The sequence below is a fragment of the Mastigoproctus giganteus genome, chromosome 7, assembly GCF_048544385.1.
Source record: "Mastigoproctus giganteus isolate SK-2022 chromosome 7, ASM4854438v1, whole genome shotgun sequence".
NCBI lineage: Eukaryota > Metazoa > Arthropoda > Arachnida > Uropygi > Thelyphonidae > Mastigoproctus > Mastigoproctus giganteus.
The window spans coordinates 168,553,034-168,579,436 of record NC_143581.1 but is presented as its reverse complement, the minus strand read 5'-3'; the positions used below and the strand labels follow the sequence as shown (position 1 = coordinate 168,579,436).

At 38.3% G+C, this 26,403-nt stretch overlaps 1 protein-coding gene across 2 annotated transcripts in view; it reads left to right on the top strand.

Moving 5' to 3' along the window:
- LOC150083319 (focadhesin-like) overlaps positions 1-26,403 on the top strand; it is a 457,209-nt gene that overhangs the window by 1,067 nt on the left and 429,739 nt on the right. For both annotated transcript variants that reach the window (XM_090377973.1, XM_090377972.1), the window contains exon 2: positions 23,669-23,773. In XM_090377973.1, the coding sequence (XP_090234099.1) occupies positions 23,669-23,773 (105 nt within the window). The remainder of the gene's footprint in view (positions 1-23,668; positions 23,774-26,403) is intronic.

Here is a 26,403-nt window from a genome sequence, read left to right as displayed (position 1 = left end):
AGTGTGCTGAAAGTATCAGTTAATTCCCACAGAACCTTAAATTAATCAAAATGTGTCATCAGTGAGTGGGATCTAATTACAGTCTTTGAAGAATTACTACTATGGAAATCTCACTTCAACTAGATCCATCATTTTAATGTTCAGCCTCCAGATCTGATTCATTGCTTCAAATTCTAGAAATATGGTCATTCCCATCAGGTGTGTCGACATCTGTCCCATCTGTGGATCTAAAGAACATACTAAAGCAGACTGCTCAGTCACAACTCCTGCTTGTCCAAACTGCAAAGGAAGTCGCCCTGCCTTTTCTGAAGCTTATGCGTTATGGATGCCAGGAAAGAAAATTCAAAAATGGAAAATAGAAAATAAAGTTACATTTCCTGAGGCATGTAGGCAAGTTAGGTTGAGCATGCCTAGTAGCCATTAAATTTTAACAAAAGCTTATTCAGTACTCACCCCTGTAAATCTATTTAATTATGATTTACATTCCATAGGAAATAAAAGTGAAAAGTAAAAATAAAAAAAAATTAACTATATGAATGATTAAGACCATGCCTGGAGAAAAAAAGGGGCTGCTCTTTCCCTGGTTGTTGTCTATAATAACTGCATAAAAAGGAACTATAATATAACGTTGATAACCAAGAGTCTAATGTAGGACTTTTAATGTGTTCATTATTAGTTGGTTATAAGATACACGGAGAGGAAATCTTTTGTAGTAACTTTAACTTCCATGATGCATATAATATTACAGGCTTAATATTACGGTATTACAGGCTTAAACAACCTGTAAAACTTTCCTGGAAGAATTAATTGTTGCTTTCTTATAATGTTTGTCTTATAAGGGCAGTCAAAAAAGATTTAGATTAATTTTGCTACACAGCATAGAATAATTATTAGTGGAAACTATATATATTTAAAACTACCATAGATACTCATTTCTGACATATATATATGTACACAGAATTGTCTTTGCATTAGCAACACCTACCTAATATCTCAGGAGGACACCTTTTGCCCTTAATATAGCACTTACGTGCCTTGTCATGTATACACAAGGTGTCATGTATACACAAGGTGTTGTTGCATAATACGTTACGGTATTATGCTGAAATGTATTCCCCTTCACTGAAATCTTCAATCATATAAAAAACATAAATAAACTTTCAGAATCTTCTCTTCATTCGTATTTACTTATTACAATGGTGAGGGAAAGTGACCAATGGAAAGTGCAAGTGGTGGCAGGGCTAGGAAACGAAAAACATTGATTTTTGACATGAAGATGATTAAGAAGTATGAAGCAGGACAAAGTTTGTCATCTATTGCATGGGAATTAGATCTCACTGCTTCAACAGTGAATACTACTATTTCAAAGGGGCACCTCTGTAGCCAGATGTGCAGGAGCAGCAGTGCATAGCACACCCTTCTTGACTAGACCGGTGTTCAAGCCCGTGACCACCAAATACAGAGGATGCGGAAAGGTCAGGTAATGATCACCGCACATCCCCAGAGCAATATGGCCTTAGTTGCTAATGCTCCTAAAAACCAAATAACAACAACAACTATTTCAAAGGACAGTGCATGTATAAAAGAACATGTTAAAGGATCAATGCATTTAAGGTCAACAGTGATCACAAAGCAGTGTTCAGGTGCTATATCGAAGGTGGAAAAGCTATTAATAATATGAATGGAAAATCAAATTCAGAAGCGGGTGCCCCTTGTGTCTAATGGTCATTCAAGCAAAAGCAAGAAGTATTTATGAAGACATTAAGGATAAGTATTAGTATTAGTATTAGTATTAGTAACGACCGTATGGTGCAAGAAAGCCTATGGCTTATGCTGCACCAGCCAAAAAAAAAAAAAAAAATCCGAACAAAACAATGATAAAAACAAAAATTAAATAAATAAATAATAATAATTAATAAATAAATAAAAATAATAAAATGAAATTAAAAATTAAATAAAAAGGAAATTAATCCTATCATCCTATGCGCTTCCCTTACCCGAAAGTACTATCCAGATGACCTTTGAATTTCCCCAAACTGTCGGCCTCTACCACCCATGAAGGCAATTTATTCCAGTAATTTATAACTCGCTGGCTAAAATAAAACTTCCTGCAGTCCAATCTAAACATTTCCCCGCGTAACTTGAATTTATGTCCCCTAGTTCTAGCATCATTTATAATCTTGAAAATTTTGTCCTCATTCATTTTACTGATGCCTCTCAGAGCCTTAAACACCTCAATCAAATCTCCTCTAAGGTGTCTAGTTTCCAAACTCTGCAACCCACATATTCGAAGTCTTTCTTCATAAGGACGCCCTTTTGCCGATCTCACCAGGCGAGTTACCCTTCTTTGCCCCCTTTCAAGAAGCTCGATGTCTTTCTTTAGGTGCGGTCTCCATACTTGAACACAGTATTCCAAGTGTGGTCTAACATAGGCCTTATATAATGGGATTATCACGTCCCTATCTCTACTTGCAAAAGTTCGATAGATCATCGATAGGACACCATGGGCCTTCCTTGCAACCTGTTTACAATGCTCAGAGAATTTCATGTCTGACCGTATCGTAACACCCAAGTCCCTTTCCTCCAGTACTGGGTTTAGTTGAACTCCACCAAGTGAATAAGTTATTTTGGGATTACTGTTTCCCAGGTGTAATACCTTACACTTTGTTGGATTAAAGCACAGCTGCCATTTTTCTGACCATTCTTGAAGTCTATCTAGGTCTCTCTGAAGAAGCTCAGCTTGACAGTGATCATTAACTACTCTACCAATTTTAACATCATCTGCAAATTTAGACATCACGCCCTCTATCCCTTCATCAATGTCGTTTATGAAAATTAAAAACAACAGTGGTCCTAATACTGATCCTTGGGGAACCCCACTTCTTACATCAACCCAATCTGAGGAATAGCCATTTATCACAACCCTCTGCCTCCTGCCCTGAAGCCATCCTTCTATCCATCTAAGGATTTTCCCAGTGATTCCAACCTGTTCCAGCTTATAAAGCAACCGCTCATGTGGGACTGAGTCAAAAGCTTTGCTGAAATCTAAATAAACAATGTCGAAATTATTCCCTAAATCCAGCTCGTGAGTGACCCTTTCGAAATAGCGAACCAGATTTGTTAAACATGATTTTCCCTTTACAAAACCATGCTGAGTATCCTTGAGAATTTCAATTCTATCCAAATGATCCTGAATTCCACCCTTGATCAATGCCTCCGTGATTTTCCCTACTACTGAAGTCAGACTGACAGGTCGATAATTTCCCACTTCACTTTTAGAGCCACCCTTATGTATGGGAGATACATTTGCACTTTTCCAATCCAAGGGAATCTCCCCAGAGTCTAGTGATGCTCGCATAACCAGCCTCAGTGGTTCAATGCACTCGCTTGCCGCCTCTCTCAAGATTATAGGGTATATTCCATCAACTCCAGGAGCCTTACTAGTCTGTAGGCTTGAAAGTTTTTTCATTAAATAATCTTGCGAAATTTCAATATCATTAATTACATATTTTTTAACTTCGCTCTCACAATTTCCCATTGCCACAAAAAGTATGGCGAACCCAAGTCAAGTTCGTGGCAAGCAGTGGGTGGTTTAATAGGTTGAAGCATTATGCTGGTTTCCACAACATTAAAGTATGCAGTGAAGTCGCCAGTGCCGATTCTGTGACAGCAGGGAAATTTTGTGATGTGTTGGAAAAAATCCCCTTCTAAATTTCCACAGCCCTCAACCTCTTCAGTGGCATACTTATCAGCTGGAGAGGCTAATTCTGGCAACAATGCTCGAAAGGTAAAACTTACTGATGGTATGCTTGTCCCCTCCCTTTTTTTGTAATTTTATAATTTTGAAATTTTTGTAATTTTGTACACTTTGTAATTTTTCCTGCGCATGAGATTAAAAGAAAATTGAATAAATAATTCTATTTACATATTCATCGAACATTTCTTTTTTGCTTCATTCCGTCTTACATAGAGTTCTGCGGAACGCAACTCTTACTTAAATTGGGGATTTCCTGTACGTCCAAACATGCTCAATTGTGTTGATGTTGGCCGAGTTTGGTAGTCATGGGAGGACAGAGAATTCATTGTCATGTTTCTGAAACCAGTTAGCAACCTGCAGGGCTTGTAGCCTGGTGCATCGCTTGTTTAGTGTCTGGATACACTGTAATCATGAAGAGGTGTACTTGGTCGGAGACAGCAGAAAGGTAGTTGTTCCAATTGAGCCATTGCATCCAAGCAAGGAGAATCATGAATCACAAAGTCTTGTTCCAACAAGGAGCATAATTCTCTTTTAACTCTCCTAACTTACCACCATCTGTGAAAAGCAGGCTATCCCTATTGCTGTCTGACCACACACCTCGAACCCCTCAGGTGCTACAAGTGCCAAAAATATGGACACTCCCAAACTGCATGTCAAAGTGAGGCAGTACGTTGTAATTGTGGGCCAAAGGAGCACAACCAGTCTGATTGCACCTTTACCACCCAGCATTTTCCAAAACATGTGAACTATGGAAGCAAGAAAAAATGCATGATGCTCAGCTGCTTAACATTTTCAATCAATTGGTATTCAGACAGATGTATTAGTTCCTACAAATATATCTATTGCTAATTGGGCACATTTCTTCCTCTCTGCTTCCAAACAATGTCCTTTTGCAACAAACAGCTGAACAAGGTATTAATATCCCAATTACCATACCAGCTGATGTACCTCCAACAACAAAACTGAAAGTGACAGAAACCATCAAACCACAACCATCACTCTCCATCAGAATGGATATTGATGAACAGCATGATTCAATTGATAGAATTTTAGAACTGCACATGACTGATGAGGTGGATACGACATGCCTTTTCTTCCTAAGAAAGACACAACAATAGGCTGATACAGGCAAACTACAACAAAAGAACTGTCAGAACCAAAAACAACCCATAAAATCACATATGAAAAGAATCCTTCAGTGGAATTGTAGAGGCTTTCAGAATACAAATGACAATTTGCAGGATCTTATTAATTTTTTTTTTATGAAAATCCCAAACACAAGAGGTATTAGAACCCATAATACTTAGTACCGTGCTTGGGTTGGAGGTTGAGAAGACGAAAGAAGATACTTGTTGACATTAGACTTGAACTTCGATAGACAATAATTTTCAGGAAATACTTATGAAGGAAGGTTGTTCCATAAAACGGCAGTTGAATGAATAAACAAGGAAGATGAAAAGTTGGTTCTGTGAGTTTGAATTTGAACAGTAAATGGATGTTGGCTGGTGGTGGCACGTGTTTCGACTGTTTTGAAAGAGACAGCGGGAATTATAGAAGCCAATTTAGAAGAACAGTGCCCATGGAAGTATCTGTAGAAAAGGCATGCAGCAGAAACAGTATGTTTATGAGACAGCGGGTGGAGAGACTGTTAGAGATGAGTCATTAATTAACCTAATTGCCCTCTTCTGAATGGAATCTAGAAGCTTGAGAGAAGTTTTGGGGCGCAGCCCCAGATGTGGAAACAATATTCCATAGTAGGGGGCATTTGCGATTTGTACACAGATTGAACACCTGTTTGGTGAAAAGTAACGCTGAGAGCGAAAGAGAAAACCAAGTTTTTTAGATGCAGAGGAAGCAATATTTTTAATGTGCTTGTGCCAAGAGAGATTAGGAGTCAGGGTAATCATCAAAAGAGATATATCATCTTGCCTAGAAATTGGAGAGTCACCGAAGATAAGCATAGGAGCAGAAGAATCCTTTTTGCAAGATACAGGACTGAGTTTTAGAAGGATTGAAATCAACTAAGTTGTCTTTGCCCCACTGGAGAATTACCTGAAGATCGGCATTTAAGGAATTGGTAGCGAATATTTGAGAAGTTTGCATCTACATTCACACATGAGGAGGTATTCAGGGAGAGAAATGCCAGAGGTGTATTCAACTCTGGCAGGAAGCTAGATAATCTTGTAATAACTGAGAGTAAAGTGGAGGAGAAATTGTTGAAGACAAACATAAGAAAGGCACCTGTGGTGGATGGAATTTATCCAGTTATATTAAAGGAGGCGGCAAAAGAAGTAAGCAAACCCTAGCCATAATTATGAGAGCTTCCCTGGTCAGGTACCCATGGACTGGAGATATGCAAATGTGACCCCAATCCACAAAGGAGAATCAAAGGGAGACACAGGTAATTACAGACCTGTTAGTTTAACTTCTGTTCCAGGGGAAATTAATGGAAGCACTGGTTAAAGAACCATTGCAGGATCATCTAGACAAGACTTCAGTTATAGCTTGGATGCAGCATGGGGTTTGTTAAGGTGAAGTCTTGCCTGACAAATTTGATTGGATACTATGATGTAGTCGCAAAGGAACTGGATGCAAAGAATAACTTTGATATCATATATTTGGATCTTAGAAAGGCCTTTGATACTGTTGCACATGGAAGACTGCTGCACACATTGGAGCAGTGTGGCATTGGACACAAATTGCTGGTTTGGATAAAGGGATGGATGAATGGTAGAAGACAGAGAGTGGTAATCAATGGATACTGCTCATCGTGGACTAACGTTATTAGTGGAGACCCTCAGGGTTCAGTGTTGGATCCATTGTTGTTTTTTGTATTTATAAATGATATTGATGATGGTATATCAGGCTTAATGTCCAAGTTTGCAGACGATATGAAGATTGGCAGGGTTGTTAATGACACTAATGATAGTACACTGCTGGAACAGGATCTAGAAAAGTTGAGCAGATGAATTGAGAGGTGGCAAATGAAGTTTAACATTGACAAATGTAAAGTACTACATATGGGAAGCAGTGCTTCTTGATTAGACCAGGGTTTGAGCCCGTGACCACCGAATACCGAGAATGCGGAAAGGTCAGGAAATGACCACCGCATATCCCCTTAGCAATATGGCCTCAGTTGATAATGCTCCTAAAAGAAAAAAAAAAAAAAAAAGGGATGCAGTAATCCCAGAGTAACCTATCAACTCTGTGGTACCACACCGATAGTGGTAGTGGTAGAGAATGAAAAGGATCTGGGGGTAATTGTGTAGGCAGATATGAAGTTTTCTGGGCAGTGCAGATGGTCTGCAAGAGTAGCTCATGGTGTCTTGTCAATGATATACAGGAATTTTTCTAGCAGGGATAAGGAGGTGATTATCCCCTTATACAGGGTGTCCCAAAAATATTGGTACAAACATTTAGAGGAGGTAGTAGAAAACATCTAAAGGAATGTGAATCGCATAGGAACCCATAACCGGAAATGTCATGGGGAAAGTAGTAGCAGAGGCACAATAAGCAGAAATGACACAAGACAGTAATTAGTGGCAAACATTTATTTGACATAATATTAACAATGAAGTACGAGATGGATGCATTTCATGATGTTACAATAGATGCTTGAAGGTTCCACCATGACATGCGATGCATGCGTGACACCGATGCAGAATGGATTGGCAGACACGGTCGAACACACTTGGAGTTTCTTTGACAATAGCAGCAGCGCAGACGAGTCTCGCCACGAGATCCATTTCCATCTCCACAGACGATTCATACACAATAGATTTTTGGTTGCCCCCACAGAAAGAAATCAAGGCTCGATAAATCAGGTGAGCGTGGGAGCCAGGCAACGGGTCCACCACAGCCAGTCCATCGATGCCCAAAACACCTGTTCAAATGGTCATGAACACACCTTCCATAATGGGCAGGCGCCCCATCATGTTGAAACTAAATGGTGCGTCTCACATTTGCTGGAACATCGTCAAGTAACCCTGGTAGAACTTGTTCAAGAAAGATCCGATATTTAGCAGAGTTCATGCGGGATGGTAAAAGGTATGGGCCGACTAAGCAGTCACCGACCATACCTGCCCACACATTTATCGCAAAGTGATGTTGTGCCGCATGGTGGTGCACACCGTGTGGGTTGTCGTGAGCCCGCACATGAGCATTGTGCTGATTGAATAAGCCTCATCTGTGAACAAAACATAAGCTGGAAAATTCAAGTCTTGAACACTTTCTTGGAGAAATCACTGCGCAAAAGCCACACGTGCAGGATGATCTTGGGGGAGCAGTAACTGAACCCTTTGGAGATGAAAGGGGTGTAAGGAATCGTCGTGCTAGACACGCTGTACACTGAAACGAGACACTCCTAAGGCAGAGGCAATGGCACGTTTGCTGGTAGTAGGATTATTCTGGACGGCATTCAACACAGTTTCTTCCATGGGGTGAGTTCGCGTCGAACGTGGTCTGCCCGCACTACTCCTGTTACCTCTAAATGACCCATAATCGCACAAATTTTGATGCACATGCGCAAACAAACGGTGGTCTGGTACATGTCTGTCTGGGAAGCATTCTCCATAAATTCGTTGAGTGGCTCGTCCATTGCCCTCTGCTAATCCATACACTAGGTGCACGTCTGCTGGCTCACAGTTCGTATATTGATGCATGCTCTTCGTGCGGCGACTACTGCTTGAATGAGTAAACCAGAAATTTTCCCTCTCGTGAACTGACGAACAGCGCCATCTACCGACTTATGGTGACATTTCAGGTTATGGGTTCCTATGCGATTCAGATTTCTTTAGATGTCACCTACTTCCCCTAAATGTTTATGCCAATATTTTTGAGACACCCTGTATAAGGCAATGGTCAGGCCATACCTTAAGTACTATATACAGGTCTGGAGGCCTCATTTTAAGAAGGATGTATTGCTGTTGGAACGAGTACAGAGAAAGGCAACAAGATTAGTGAACAGAACGAAGGATTGCTCTTACGAAGACAAGCTTAAGTTTTGCAAATTACAGTGTCTGGACACTAGGCACCTGTGTGGTGATCTGATTGAGGTGTATAAAGCCTTGAATGGTTTGAGCATGTTCAATGCTGATGGGATTCTTCCTCTTGCTCAGAATAATCGCCTGAGAGGGCATAAATTCAAATTGAGGAAAGACAGTTGTAGAATAGATGTGTGGAAGTTTGCCTTTAGCCAGCGGGTGGTTAATTGCTGGAACAAACTTCCATCTGTCGTTGTAGAAATTGATAGCTTAAATAGAGTCAAGGCAGAACTTGACAGACATTTTGAGCGAGGGGATGGGTGAAATGACGGTTTTTTTTTTTTTTTTTGGCTGATGCTATATAAGCTTGCTTTCTTGCGTCGTGTACCCTTGCTAATGCTAAAAGTTGAAGCTGTTTGAGCAGGCAAGGTTTCTCAAACTGGAAGTGGAATGCAATGTGCTACCATCAGCATAACTATGGATGGGATTTCTGGTCAATGGAAGAAATTCATTAATATACACAAGGAAAAGAGTGAGGGGAAGGAATTGAACCTTGGGGAATGCCAAAATTAGTGGAGAAGTTAGAAGACGGAGCCATCTACCATCACCGTCAGTGAGTGGTCAGACAGAAAACTCAATAGCCAATTACAAAAAACAGTTGGCAAACCATAAGCTTGCTTGGAAGCTTCTTTAGAAGACCTTTATGCCAAACACGGTTGAAAGCCTTTTAGATGTCAAGAGCAACTGCTTGTGTTTCACCAAACGTTTCCATTGAATTTGTCCATAAATGGATAACATAAGCCAGAATATCACCAGTGGGACACTGACGGAATCCATACTGGCAATCGTTGATTACATGGAAGGTTTCTGGATAGTTTAAGAGTTGGCGGTTAATTGATTTCTCCATTACTTTAGAAAGAGTTGAAGTAATTGCAATGGGACAATAATTGGATGGGAGTGATTTGTCACTCTTTTTAGGAACTGGCTGTATATGAGCAAATTTCTCAAGAGAAGGAAAAACACCTTTGGAATAAGAAAATGACAAAAGGCAGCAAAGAACAGGAGTAAGTTCAGGAGCACAGGTTTTGAGAACAAGTGGAGAAATACCACCAGAACCTGGAGCCTTCTTAGCATCAAGATTTGTCAAAATCCTTCTGACATCCTTATATGAGGTGGAAGAAAAAGGGGATGCTAGCAGGTCGGCTTTATCTTTGGCTGAAGTGACAATAGAACCATCTGGTTTTGACAGAGGTGGGAACAGAGATGGGCAAAAGTTGTGGCCAATAGCTTTGGTGAGAGGCCAGAATGCTCGGCTACCATTAGGGCAAGAAGCAAGTTTTCTACTCTTAGCCTGTTCAAAATCTAGTTTGGACTAATTAATAACTGCTTTACAATTGTTGTGAGCTCTGGTGTAGCAGAAAATTAAACTGAAAAATTGGAAACAAGCCAATTACGGTATGCAATGTTCTTCTCTTGAACAGCCTTAGCACATTGATTGGAAAACCAAGGTTTTCCAATCAATAAATGACAAGATTTTAAAGTGGAATATAGAATAAAGGATTCCATTCCTACAAGAATAATTTCACTGACATGATCTGAGCAAACGTTGACATCACAAGTTTTGAAACAATAATCCGACCAAGGAAAAGAAGAAAAGAAATCTCGCAGGTCATCCCATTTTGCATTCTTGTAATGCAAAAACTAGGTTGGGAATAGCCACGAGATAAAGGCACCATTGGAGAAGAGACAATCACCAAGTTGTGATCTGAGGTGCCTAAAGGACCACTCACTTCAACTGTGTACTCAGAAGGGTTGTGTGCAAGAAAAAGATCAAGCATGTCGGCTGTATGGTTAGGAGTGTCTGGTATTCTGGTATGTAAATGAACAATCTATGCGAGGTCATTAGTAATTGCAAAAGACACAGCATCTCGACCAGCTTAGTCTGTGTGACTAGAAAATGGAAGCCAGCTGGAGTTTTGAACATTAAAATCACCAAGGAAAATTACCTCCACTGTTAGGAAAGTTGGACTGGAGAAAATCAAGTTGCAGTGAGAGGAAGTCAAAGATTTCCAAGTGATTAGTGGAGTTGGGAGAACAGTAGTGATAACAGATGAATTTAACAGAATGAGGTAGAGAGATTTTAAGCCGGAGAAGATCAAAAAGAGGAGATTCCGAATTATCAAGTCTCTGACAGAGAATATGGATACGGACATATGCACAAGTATCACCTTTGTTGCAAAAGGAATCGCACATCGAATAATTTGGGCAACTGAAATGAGCAGTTGCTGAATCAACCGATAATTGAGATTCTATCTGAAAAAGTACATGGGGTTTGGCAGACTGTAAGTGGAAATAGACATCATTGATATTATAACTGAGACCATGTATATTTGTGAAATGAACTAGGAAATGTTTGGGAGGTTTACATCTTTTCAAAGATAAGTTTGCTCTATTAGTTTGACAATTCATGGTGTTTTCAATAGTAAAAAAAAAAAATGGGTGGGGCATGCTGTATGAAGTAATGAAATTTTTATATATGGCATATACGTGGTAAGAATATACCCAAATCCTTGACATAATGTGGCCTTGACAATGCCCCCACCCACATGCACACTACTTGGACTCCCTCTGGTCGCCCGGCAGAGTAGAGGTATCAAGCTGATCCGGAAGCCTCCTAGAGAGTTACTAATAGGTTTGGTCTGGTGTACTAAATAGCAGCCAGCTGCGAACACTGTTTTAGAAACGTTAGCAAGTTTGGATCTTGCTGTGGTGTTCATCATAACCTCAAAAGACATCAATCATACTGCGTGATGGAAGAGAGGGGGAATGGGTTGACCGGAACTTAGCTCTGGAGACTAAACATGGGTTCCACCACTTCAAGCGTCCAATAAGCAAAGTGGTGGTATTGCACTGGTTGATGAGTCATCTACCACCTAGTATTGCCTGGTAACACAGAGGGGTGGCATTCCTCTGTGTGGTATGGGAGCCACACCTTGACGCCTGCTTACTTTGGTTCACACCTGGGTGGCCATCCACAGTGTGCTTGCGCATGGGGGTTTATACCCAGAATTACAACAGTCCCACCATCGTTAAGGTGCAAGCTATGATTGTTATGAACCAACAGTTATATCCTTACAGAAAACTTATTTAAATTCACAAGTGTCCTACAATTAAAAATTATACTATCTTTAGATGTAATAGGAGTATTGACTCGCTAGCTCATGCAGGGGTGGCAATTATTATTAAAAACAACATTCCATCCAAACATGTTTTTCTTCAGACTCCTTTTGAAGTAGTGGCCATGTGCATTTTGATCGTGTGATAGCAGTATAATATGTGGTTTTATGGGTTGTTTTTGGTTCTGACAGTTTTTTTTTTTTTGTTGTAGTTAGCTTGTATTTCTCTAGCTGCTATCTTTGTTCTGCTTACTTGGGTACTTGAATGCTCATCATCTGCTGTGGGGATCTCCAACCATTGACAAAAGAGGTAAACTGATAAAATCTGTGCCTGATGCTTATTATCTTATCCTGTTGAACAGTGGCAAGCCGACCTATATCCATTTTTCTGCAGGATCCATGACTGCAATAGAACTGTCAATCTGTTCTCCCTCCATATATGCCAGTACGGAGTATTCAGTTCTTGATAACACACTAAATAGTGATCCTTTGCAAGCTCCAAACATGAGTAAACTTGCCCCCATTGCATTACTGCGCTTTGAAATTTTGTAGAGCACACTGGCTCATGTTCAGTTTGATGATGTTATAGTGCAGTCTCAGCCCATAGATAATGTCACTGATTGTATAACCAACCAGATGTTACAAGCTGCTACTTCTGAATTTCCAAAATCTTTGCCTGGAATATGCAAACACAGCAATTAGTGTGGAATCAGGAATGCGCACACACTAAACAGGGGAAAAAAAAAAAAAAATGGGGCTTGTAATTTGTTTTGGTAATTTCCTGCAACTAGTAATATCATTCATTAATTTTAAATGACTTAAAGCCAAGTTCCACCAAATAAGAAGAAAAGCAAAGAAAGATGCCTGGATAAGTTTTACTTCAACCATTAACAAGGACATGGACAACAGACTTATCTGGAAGAAATTTCAAGCACTTAATGGCAAACGTGTGTAATTCCCAGCCTCAATACTGAACTGGGAAGGGCGGGGAGTTATCTGCACTTTCAGAAATAGCATATATTTGACCTGACGTTTCAGATCAGATATATGAGCACTTTATCCAAATCATTTGAAAAAGAGAAGGATGCACCACAATGTACCATCCTCAGTGTAACATTATTTACAGTAAGAATTACAAATATGACACGGGACATACCAAATATAGTTGAATCGTGCATGTTTGCTTATGACCTCATTATCTCTTATCAGTTGCAAACTATGAATACCATTGAAAGGCAACTTCAAATTTCTGTAGCCAAAATATAATTGTGGGCACAATGGAATGGCTGTTCCTTAGCAGAAAAGAAATCCACTGCAAATCATATCTGTTAAAAACAGAAATTACTTTACCAGTTCCTGTAATATTTTAAAAAAACAACCCGATTCCTCTTCTTACTAACAACTTTTGTTTATTGGGTTTATATTTAGATAATAAATTTAGCTTCACTATTCATATAGCATATCTTTGTGTGACCTGTCTAAAAAAATTTAACATGTTATTAGCCGTCTCCATTAAGTTCTGGGATGCTGCACTCTCTCTTACATCTGTATAAAATCTTAATTTGGTCCTGCTTAGATTATGGATCACCTGTCTATGATACATCTGTCTTTCCTCAATTTGAATTTATGCCCTCTCAGGTGATTATTCTGAGCTAGAGGAAGAATCCCATCAGCATTGAGCATGCTCAAACCATTCAAGGCTTTATACACCTCTATCAGATCACCTCGCTGGTGCCTAGTCTCCAGACACTGTAATTTGCAAAACTTAAGCCTTTCTTCGTAAGAGCACCCCTTTGTTCCATTCACTAATCTTGTTGCCCTTCTCTGTACTCGTTCCAGAAACTCTACATCCTTCTTGAAATGAGGCCTCCAGACCTGTATACAGTACTCTAGGTGTGGCCTGACCATTGCCTTATACAAGGGAATAATCACCTCCTTATCCCTGCTGGAAAAATTCCTGTATATTATTGACAATACTCCATGAGCTACTCTTGCACCCGTCTGCACTGCTCAGAGAACTTCATATCTGCCTGCACAACCACCCCCAAGTCCCTTTCATTCTCTACCACTGTCAGTGTAGTACCACAGAGTTGATACGTTGCTCTGGGGTTGCTGTTTCCCATGTGTAGTACTTTACATTTGTCAATGTTAAACTTCATTTGCCACCTCTCAGCCCATCTGCTCAACCTTTCCAGATCCTGTTGCAGCAGCATAGTGTCAGTAGTGTCCTTGACAACCCTGCCAACCTTTGTATCGTCTGCAAACTTTGACTTTAAGCTTGATATACCATCATCAATATCATTTATAAATACAGAAAACAATAATGGACCCAACACTGAGTCCTGAGGGAATCCACTAATAACATTAGTCCACGATGAGCAGTGTCCATTGATTACCACTCTCTGTCTTCTCCCCCTCAACCACCCCTTTATCCATAGCAGCAATTTGCCTTCAATGTCACACTGCTCCAATTTGTGTAGCAGTTTTCCATGTGCAACAGTATCAAAAGCCTTTCTAAGATCCAAGTATATAATATCAAAGCTATTCCCTGCATCCAGTTCTTTTGTAACTGCATCATAGTATCGAATCAAATTGGTCAGGCAAGACTTCCCCTTAACAAAACCATGCTGTGTCTGAGCTATAACTGAAGTCTTGTCTAAATGATCCTGCAGTGCTTCTTTAACTAGTGCCTCCATTAATTTTCCTGGAACAGAAGTTAAGCTCACAGGTCTATAATTACTTGTGTCAACCTTTGATCCTCCTTTGTGAATTGGGGTCACATTTGCACATTTCCAGTGTATGGGTACCTCCCCTGAGTCCAAGAAAGCTCTCATAATTATGGCTAAGGGTTTGCTTACTTCCTTTGCTGCCCCCTTTAATATAACTGGATAGATCCCATCCACCCCTGGTGCCTTTCTTGTGTTTATCTTCAACAATTTCTCCTCCACTTTACTCCCAGTTATTTCAAGATTCTGTAGCTTACTGCTAGAGTTGAATACACCTCTGGCATTCCCCTCGCTGAATAACTCCTCATGTGTGAATGTCGATGCAAAATATTCATTTAGTTTGTTAGCTACCTGAGCAGGATCATCAACAGTTGACCCATCAATATCAAGTGGACCAATCTGATTCATCCCCTTCCTTCTAGAGTTTACATAAGTAAAGAACTCTTTGCTGTTTTTCTTTGCATCCCTTGCCAAGGATTTCTCGTAATCTGCCTTCGCCTGCCTAACCTCCTTTCTAACTTGGTTGCATATTAACTTGTATCTATCATAGGCTTCTGTGTCATGTGTTAATTTGTAAGTATCCCATGCATTTTTCTTCTCTGCCATATGCCTCATTAGTTCATCTGACATCCATTTTGGCCTAAACCTTGAACAATATTTCTTAGTTGGTATGTAAAGCCTAGTAGCTTCCAAGATAAGTTCTTTGAATGCTTCCCATTTTGAATTTGCTGTTGGTAACATCATCAGTTGGTCCCACTGTATAGAATTTAAATACTGTCTCAGTCCATCGTAGTCGCCTTTACGGATGCAATAACCCTTCCCTTTACCCCTAATGGTAGTTACCTCTTTCAGTAAATCCCACTTCAGCACACTGTGATCACTGCCACCTAGTGGTTCATTTATCTGCAGATTCTTAATGCATGAAGAATCACTGCTGATAATCAAATCAAGAGTATTCCGCCCTCTAGTTGCCTCCCGAACATGCTGATGTAGAAAACAATCATCCAATAAATCCACAAAAGCCCTGCTAGTGTGTGAGTGACCAGCCCCCAAATTAAAATCTCCCATTATAAGACTCTCTGATTTACTGGCCCACTCTATTTCCCTGTACAGTTTCTTATTATACTCATCAGAGTCATTAGGCCTATAGCACACTCCTACTCTCAATTTTGATCTCCCAATGCTTATGTCACACCAAACTGACTCAACACTGCACTGTCCAGCGATGTCGACTGGCTTCACTTCCTTGGTTTTTATGTGTTTCTTAACTAATAGCATAACCCCTCCCCCTTCCTATCCTGTCTATCCTTTCTGTAGACGTTGTACTCCCCAAATTGCAGTTCTGCATCCCTTATATCTGTGTGACACCACGTCTCTGATATCCCAACAATATCTGCCTTTGATGTTTTGAGCAATACCTCAAATTCATCAAATTTATTTACTAAACTCCTAGCATTGGTGTACACGCAAGTATACCTGCACCTGTTTCTATTCTTAGCTACCCTAACACAACCCATGTGTTTACTTGTACTGCAATGGCTCCCAGCAGTCTCTGAAATATCATGCATCTTGTTTTTCAGGCTTCTGCTCATTCTAATAGAAGCAGTGCAAGAATCTCTTTCACCTCTGCCAGTGGCTACTGTCAATCTATTGGTCTTTGTCTCCCCCCAAGCTAGCAGTTTTCTGACCCACCTAACACTGCCTCGATAGCATCAGCAAATATTCTTGCACCCTTTCTATTTAAGTGTATTCCATCCCTGTAGAAGCAATCTCTCCTGTTAACAAGTACAGTCTAGGCTGAAAACATTTCTACCCCTTGAGCCTTGCACAATCTTTCCAGGGCCGAATTGATCGACAAGGCTCTCATCATATACTCCCTCCTATCGTGTCTGGGCAGAATTGCAGACACTTTCAAATTCAACCCTAATTCTCGGCTTTTGTTCAACAGTGACCTGTACTTGTTAAGTAATTCTGCCGGTCTCCTACTCTTAATATCATTAGTGCCAACGTATACAACTATATCACTTTTTGTGCCCTTAAAAGAAGATATTCGCTCTACAACGTCATCAACCTTTGCCCGTGGCAGACATACTCTATTCATATCATTCAGCATAGCCCTTAGGATAGATATGGGAGCATTCAGAATATCTTTAGTCCACAGCTTACAATCTGTGGCACATGAGCCCCAACTGCACTTCAGAAGAAATTCCTTACTGTGTAACTATGTGGCAGAAATTAAAAACATTCTGTCTAGTCTGAGCTGGAAATGTCTGTTTGACCCTCAGTATGCTATGCTATACTGCAGTAAACTTGATGAAAACCACGTTGTGGGTCTTCAATTGGAAGTGCTCATGCTCAATTGGAACATTAACTTCCAGCATATCCTCAAAGATGTTGCTACTCCTGAACTTCCCTGGATTCAAATCTCACCTCTTTGTGATAATTTCTCTCTGAGATTGGGGGGGGGGGAAAGGCTCCCTGCCAAATAACTTTCAGCAGCTACATAAAGCCCACCCATACCTTGGAAAACTCAGAGAAACTACATATTTATACTAGTTGCTCTAAAGCAGATAAAGCTGTAGATGCTGCAGCAATTTCTTCCTCATTCTCAGTAGCTGTGTTTTTTATACAATTTTACGCAATAAAACTGGATGTGCCTGCGTTTCTTGCTCAGTGACTGGCAAATTGACCTTAGCACAACATGTCCTACCACTTCATGTACAGTTCCACCCTGGATGTAACACATACTGCTGTGCAACTTTCACTCACGTCGTTGGGGAAGCACATGTTTTCCCAACAGAACATACTGCAAATTCATGCTGCATTGAGAACCCAGCATGCAGAGTACATACCAATCTACACAGATGGAGCTAAAACTGATGCCCATGTTGGTGCAGAAGCACTATTTCCCAACCTTACCATAGCCAAGAAACTCCCCATCGAATACAGTAGCTACCCTGCAGAACTCTATGCTATCTACATAGTGTTAAATTTCACTTTTCTCAACAAATATTTTGCCCAGTGTTATCTACACAGACTCAATTAGTGCTATTCAAGCTGTACAACAGAATAAAAATCATCATAACCTCTTACTCGTACACATTTGGAATACCATGACCAAGTTAAATAAAAACAAATAACAGATTATCTTTTGTTGGATCCTTGGTCACGTTGGAATTGCTGGAAATGAATGTGCTGACCTATCTGCCAAAACTGCTACAGATCCTGTAGATCAATGCTTTAGCATACCACTCTCTGATTTTAAGTTAATTATAAAGAAGCAAAGTGTTGAGCAATGGCAACATATCTGGCAAATCAAGTTGGTAACAAACTGCTCTGTATAAAGAAAGATCTCAGGTCTTGGAAGTCGAGTATATGTGAGAACAGACATGAAGTAGTATTAGCTCGACTATGAATAGGCCCTACGTGCCTGACACATTTCTATCTTCTTGCAGGTACTGATCCATCACAGGGTACAACACTTAGTTCACTCCAGCATGTACTTATTGATTGCCCAAACACAATACTGATCAACAACTACGTTTACATAATTTTCCACGACAAACACCTCTTTCAGAATTTCTGACCTCCTACCAGATGGCATGTGACCAAATTTTTTGGTTTCCTCAAACAGATAAAACTGTACAATGTATAAAATTGAAAAACATCTATACAGATATAACTATGTATTTAACATCACCATAGTTGGTGCATTATGGCTTTTGCTGCTCTTGCACTGTAAAGCCTACAAACAAACAAACAAACAGCAATGAAACTAGCCCTAGATAACGTAAGCAACCAGAATTTCAAGAAAGCTCTGATATATATGGAATCCTTAAGTGCAATCACAGCCATTCAGTCTGCTATTTGTTCCTGTTATCCCATTTTGAAACTGATCTGACCTAGATTATATCAATATCAAACATTCAACAAAACCTTCAACCCAGGTAATGAACGTGCTGATCGTGCATCTAAACATCCCAACAATGGATCATTCTATCAAAAGAAAGTGCCATACACTGATTAAAAATCTATCATTAAACAACATGTAGGAATCATTGATCTCAACTGTGGCAATCTCAGATCAATAATAAACTCTTCCAGATTAAAAAAGAACTGCAGCTGTGGACTTTAGTTTCATGAGAAGCAGGTCAGAATAAGTGATTTTGGCAAGACTCCGAATTGTCCATTCCCTTCCAACTCGTCCATTCTTACTTATGGGAGAGAACCCTCCTCAGTGTTCCTTCTGCCAATTCCAGCTAACAATCAAGCATAGTCTCATAGAATAATCTCAACACTTAAATATTTGGAAATTCAATTTTAGTTCTCTGTCAAACGTGCATGAACCTTTAACTTTATTACACATTCTTGGCAGTGATGCAAATTTTGAAGAATTGTTTCAATACTTTAACTGCATAAATTAATACTAGCAGTACCCATTGCGAAAATTTGCAATTTTCAAATACATCTTAAAAATACTACTGAAAAGGGCAGAATAGTAAAAAGCCCACTGAAAACTCACCTTTCATTTTAAAAACTGATCACCTCCCCTGGTGCCTCATCTCCATGTCTTTAATCTCCTGGTGAAACCTCTCACTCTGTTCTTCACTTACACTTCCTCAATTTTCTGGGAAAAGTTGATGTGGAAGTGTAAAAATGTACTGTGAACTCATGCTGCAGCCCGACTACTTAAAATGTAGTACAGTCTATAATATTTCTTTGAAAATGACCCTTCTGGTAACCTTATCTTAACATGCTGGAATGATCTGACTCTATCAGATGTTTGCCCTTGACTTTTACTTATAGTTATCGTAAATGCCAGCCGAATAGGAAACTGCCATCTCCTAAAAGAATGGCAAAATCGAATGGAATGGAGTCAAATCTACATGCAGTAAAAGTACCTGTTTTCTCCTTTAGCTTCTGTTATTATTTCTAGATCCAAACAATTCTGATGCATAACATTGATTATAAGTCTCATACCATTGATCAATCCTTCTGAAATTGCCATATTCCACAGTAAAATAACAACTGCTCCTACCTTCAACTCAAATGTTTCGTGGTAAACCCCTTAAACTGAGGCTGTAGAGGAATTCGGTTGGATATCGCAAAAGTCCTTTAGTATTTTCAGATATAATTTTGTTAACACTCTTATATTGTAATGAATCACCAGACATCATTTGTAAAATTTCTAAATTGATTCTTTCACACTCATAACTTTTTGCGACAAGAATAGCATGTGACGAAATGGCATTTACATAAGTAAGGTTGTGGCCAAAAACAAAAGGAATCAAACTGTCATGAACTATTAGATTAAGATCTAATTCAATTTCGTCCAAAGTTCCAGGCACTGTGGAGTATGTTCCATTTCTGATTGCAAGCAGGAAAGTAGTGAATTCTGTTTCATCTTGATTAGCCCTCATGTTTTGCTGTAAATGGTGAATTTTGAAAGAATTCAACAAATGAGAATATTTTAAACAATTTCTGACTATTAGTTGATAACGATAATGAGTTCTGAACATTTTAAACATTAAGCGTAATGAATGGCAATGAGTGTATGAGCTCACATGCGCAACGTGGTGAGCGAATTGTGCAGTGGATTAGTTCTATCTTTTAAGGTAGGCAGTGCTAGTAGAGAATTATTATTATTATTTTTTTTTTTTTTCGAAACAAAGGACATGATTGTGTAAACATGCAAATTCTTAATCAGTTAAATAGTTAAAGTGCAAATTGTTAATTGGAAAAAAATGCCTTATCAACTTAGACAATTCTTTGTTTTGATGTTAACATCTTCCTGTGGCTCCATCTATTAAACTCTGGCAGTAAGCTAAATGATTTTGTAATAACTGAGTGCAAAGTAGAGGAGAAATTGTTGAAGATAAACATATGAAAGGCACGTGGGGTGGATGGAATCTATCCAGTTATATTAAAGGAGGCAGAAAAGGAAGTAAACAAGCCCTTATCCATAATTATGAGAGCTTCTTTGGAACTCAGGTGAGGTACCCATGAATGGAGATGTGCAAATGTGATCCCAATTCACAAAGGAGGATCAAAGGGTGACACAAGTAATTACAGACCTCTTAGTTTAACTTCTGTTCCGGAGAAATTAATGGAGGCTCTGGTTAAAGGAGCACTGCAAGATCATCTTGACAAGACTTCATTTATAGTTCTGACATATCATGGGTTTATTAAGGGGAAGTCTTGTCTGACCAATTTGATTGGATACTATGGTGTGGTCACAAAGGAACTGGATGCAAAGAATAATTTTGATATCATATACTTGGATCTTAGGAAGGCTTTTGATACTGTTGCACATGGAAAACTGCTGCACAAATTGGAGCAGTGTGCATTGGAGATAAATTGCTGCTATGGATAAAGGGGTGGTTATGTCGGAGAAAACAGAGAGTGGTAATCAGTGGGCATTGCTCTTCGTGGACTAATGTTATTAGTGGAGTCCCCCAGGGTTCAGTTTTGTGTTCATTGTTGTTTTCTGTATTTATTAATGATATTGATGATGGTATATCAGGCTTAATGTCTAAGTTGCAGACCATGCGAAGGTTGGTAGGATTCTTAATGACACTAATGACAGTACGCTACTGCAACAGAATCTAGAAAAGTTGAGCAGATGGGCTGAGAGGTGGCAACTGAAGTTTAACATTGACAAAAGTAAAGTACTGTCAGAAAATGGGTAGCAGTAACCCCAGAATAACGTATCAACTGTGTGGCATGGCACTCAGGGTGGTAGAGAATGAAAAGGACCTGGGGGTTATTGTGCAGTAGGATATGAAATTTTCTGAGCAGTGCAGACCATTAAACCTCCATAACACACACACACACACACACACACACTTTCCAATTTGTACAGTTGTCTTCCATGTGCAACAGTATCAAAAGGTGTCCTAAAATCCAAGTACTATATGATATCAGAAATGTTTTTTGCATCCAGTTCCTTTGTGATCACATCATAGTATCCAATCACATTTGTCAAACAAGGCTTCCCCTTAACAAACCCATTCTGTGTGTGAACTCTAACTGCAGTCCTGTCTAGATGATTCAGTATTGCTTCTTTAACCGGTGACTCCATTATTTCCCATGAACAGAAGTTAAATTAACAGGTCTGTAATTATTCATGTCACCTTTTGATCCCCCTTTGTGAATTGGAGGTACATTTGAACATCTCCAGTCCATAGGGATTTCCCCTGAGTCCAAGGAAGATTTCATAGTTTCTGCATACCAGCATCAAACTTGAATAGAAAGATAACATAACATAGGAGTTAGAGTGAACAGCCAATGTGAAATTCCTTATCCTACTTAAACAAACCAATAACAGAAACATTAGAACTTTTTCAAATAGACTGTAAGAAATCTGCTGCTCCCAAAGGCATTGTATTTAGATGGCATATATTGTCCAAAGGTGGAAGAAATAGCACAGAATATGACCCTATCTCATAACCCTCATCAGTAACTAACCATTGTGGCTGTTAGTACAGTCACATCATGAATTGTACTTAGAAAATCTGCAGAGGTTTTGGATATTAGTTATGGGACATCATGCATTTTGAAAGAACATTTTAGGAATGATATGTTTGTTCATGTTGGTCCCTCAACACCTTACCCTGGAATAAAAGGCAGGTTCGAATTAACATTTGTATTTGCTTCAGAAACACATACCACTGTCAGAAAAATTAATTTTTTAAGCAGAATTATCTGGGTATGAGTTTTGGATTCACTACTACAATACTCATTCAAATGAACAAAATTCACAGTGGAAGCATAGCACATCTCCACATCCAGAAAAGAAATGGGCCATGAATTCTACTGGAAAGCATATGAGCATCACCTATTTCAGTACAAAAGGCTTTTTTTATTTATTGTACCGGACATTCCCTGCCAAATTCTGGCATCTCTGCCATATATTACAAATATATATACATACAGAATTACAGACACAATTTATATTATCATATACAAAAAATAAGGTACAGCCATTCAAAAGCATGCAAATATGTCTGAAGTCCATTCAACTCACTCTCATAAAGATAGAAACTGCAGTACATCTGCACATTTTGGCAGTCCAAAATTTACTAACAGCATGTGGAGCTGTCCAATCCCAGCAAGAATCACACCCACCCAACACCACAAGGAGATGCTTAGATGATAATAATAATAATAATAATAAAAAATGCATGTATAAAATGAAAGTTAAAGTAATAAGTTTTATCTTAGGCCTGACTTAGCTGAGTGGTCAGGAGCAAGAGTGTAAGAGCATGCACTCTTTGAGTGGGCAGGGGTTCAAGCCTGTGACTGCTAATATGATTCATGTTTGTATTGATAATTTATTCCAAACTCCACTGACCTGATGGTCATGCTGGAGTATAAATGAGAACATTTAATTTTATGCTGACAGTTCTCAGTACTGTAGATTACTGACATCATCAGTACTGAGTAGAAATTAATAAAAATGTTTTTTTAAATAAAAGGTCAAATTTTATTTCATGATAATCATATTACTTGTTTACATCATTACAAGATGTATCTGTGAATACTTAATTTTTGTTCAAACACTTAAGAAATAATTCATGTGCATACTTTAAATATTGTCATACTATTGTGTGTTCTACATAGTAGAAATTTGCAGAGATGATGGGAATTATAAATTTATGTTATTCTTAAGATGGTACTAATCTAAGTTAATTCATGAACTTTGATTCTTTTCTCACCAGCTTAAAGAAGGAATTAATGGTAGACTACACTTTTGTTTAGCAGAGATATCATCTGACATATTTGAAAACCTTTCCTCATGTTGATTAATTTCTTATTTTAATATTTCCTACCTTGTGACTCTTTGGCTGTTTCTTAATGCTGAGTTTTCATTTATACACTTATTTTCTAATTTGCTATGCATACATTTGATTTGTTTATTTGGTGATACATGCATTAAATTTGAAAATTTTCCATTTATATATCTGTAACGATAAATTAATGAATATTAGATTTTATTACTGCTTACCTGAAATATGACTGTTTTAGGCATCACTGTTGTTTCCTCTCATCCTCTACAAGATTCGAATTGAATCAGATCCTCAGTCTAATTTACTATTACTGCAAGCTCTCCCAAGGGTTGCTTCACATAAAGTAAGTTTTACTGATTGATTGATATATAAGGTTGTAGTGATAAGTAACACTTTTTAAAGACTTGAGAAAAAAAAAAATATATATATATTTTATTACTATGATTAACAGAGGTGCATCATCTTGAAAGAATCCAGCCATAACAAATATCAAACAACCCTTATCTCCATGATTTTGAACCAAGATATTTCTAGCCTTTAAGCATTATAACATATATATATATATATATATATATATATATATTTTTTTTTTTTTTTTTTTTTTCTAAATTGTATTACTATGGCTTTAACTTGCATAATTTAAATTAATTTCTAGTTGTTGTGCTCTTATAGTTAATTCCCTTAGAACCCAGTGGTAGTTTCCTTATTATTTTTAATTTGTTTTTGCTTATTGTTTCCTTTCCTTATCTTTTTACCCTTTTTTATTATCTTTTCGTTCTTTACTTGTCTTAGCCCGTATCTGCTTTTCTTTCTTTGTCATTATTATTTTTTAAAATTTCATTAGTAAGATTTGGCTTTATTAGTTGGCATGTTAACTTTTCTGCTTTTGGCTTGTTTCCTTACAAGTATCCACTTGTGGCCTCTCATAATTTTGTCATTTTTTTTTAATATGTTTAGTTATGTCCACTTACACTTTCTTTGGCTTGACTGCTGTTCTCATTCCCATAAAGTACCTCTGATGCCTTAATTTCATGTATTAGTAATCTAGCTCCTGTCCTCTTCTCAGATAATTCTACACTAGGCATTTTAACTCTATTCTTATTTAAATTTCCTCCACATGTTTACAGAGTATAATTGGATGTATATTAATTTTTCTCTCAGATTTGACTTCTCACACTATTCCTGGGGTTACCTTAGCCTCATTTGCTCTTAAATTAAAACATAAGATTAATATCAAATATTAAATTAAATATGTTGGGAGCATAATATGCCCCAATCTTTTTCCAGCATACGTTGTAACATTTGTGAAAACATGGGTGAATTTTCGTGCACAATTGTTTCCTTGGTTTTTACATATTATTTACCCTATCCTGTAGTTCTAATGAGAATACACCACAGAATCTAGAAATTTTTCTTTAGTTCAGCAATCATATTGTGGAAATTTGGTTTACTGTTTGTAACCTGTTTAACACATAAAGTTGCTATATGTGGTCTAACTAGAAAGCTCTAAGACTTGACATAACAATAACAAATCAAATGCAGAATTAATTATGATGGTGTGATCCAGAGGAGATTCCCAGTCCTCTGTAACAGTGTATGGTTTTATCACTTGTGTGGAGAAATCTTGGTTTTAGTCCCAATTTCAATTAAACTGGAGGAATTTCTAAACGTCTCTTCATTTAGGGCTGTAATTAACTGGCCTTAGGGGGGAAAGAGTATTGTCTTTCCTGTGAGTTAACTGGGTTTTTCACTCTCCATAAATTGCAAATTGACCTGTGAACTCACACTTATATAGACATAATACACAGTGGCATAATATAGCCTAAATTGCTGATACACCAGAGGAAAAAAAAAAAAAAAAAAAAAACACCAGCCAGTAGATTTCTGAGATGAAACCAATCAAAAAAATTCTTTCATGCACTTTTAGCAACCATTTCATTGCTGCCTTCCAGTTGACCTGAACATTGGTCATTTCGGAAACAACATTATTTATTTGATAAATGATAGTCTTGCTTAAACTAACATCACCAATGCAATTTTTAACATTTAAAGGATTTCTGCTCTATTTTTTTCTGTTTTTGCACACACAACTTGATGCATGCACTTACTTCTACTTTCATGCTCATTATGATCATGACAAAGGCCTGAGACATTTTTTAACTTCAGCACACAGCTCATCACTGATTTGGTAGAGCAGTGAGTGCTTGAACCAGTAATATGGTGATCTGTTCCCTACACTTATCATCTTGGCTCTCTACCTCTACTGCTTCTTTTGTAATAAAAAAAGTCCTGAAACTTTTTGATTAGACCTCATATGCAAATCTCAGGAAATATTTTCCATCAAATTAAGCATTATGGAAGAAGTAAGTTGCATAAATAATAAAAAAAAAATATTTCTACCACATTTAATAATATTACATCATCATCATCATCATCAGCCATTTTAAATCCACTGCAGAATGAAGGCCTCTCCGGCAACTTTCCAGTTCCTTCTGTTTTGTGCAATAGCCATCAATTTACTACCCACAAACTTGTGAATTTCATCTGTCCATCTCCGCCTTTGTCTTCCAGGTTTTCTTCTAGCTCCTCTTGGGTACCATTCTGTTATTTTCTTAATCCATCTGTCATCATGTCTTCGAGCTATGTGTCCTGCCCAGGACCATTTTAGTTCTTTAGTTTTGATAAGAATGTCCTTTACTTGAGTTTGCTGCCTAATCCATGTGTTTATTTTCTTATCTAACAGTCTAATTCCTAATGTAATTCGTTCCATTCTTGATTGTGTAGTTCTCAGCTTCTCTTCCATTCTTTTGGTGAGTGCCCAAGTTTCATTTCCATAAATCATGGTGGGGAGTATACATTGGTTCGTTATTTTACTTTTCAGACAAATTGGGTATTGCTCTTCAGTATGTGCCTATATTTCCTGATGCTATCCATCAAAGATTTATTCTTCTCATGACTTCCAGCCATTCATCA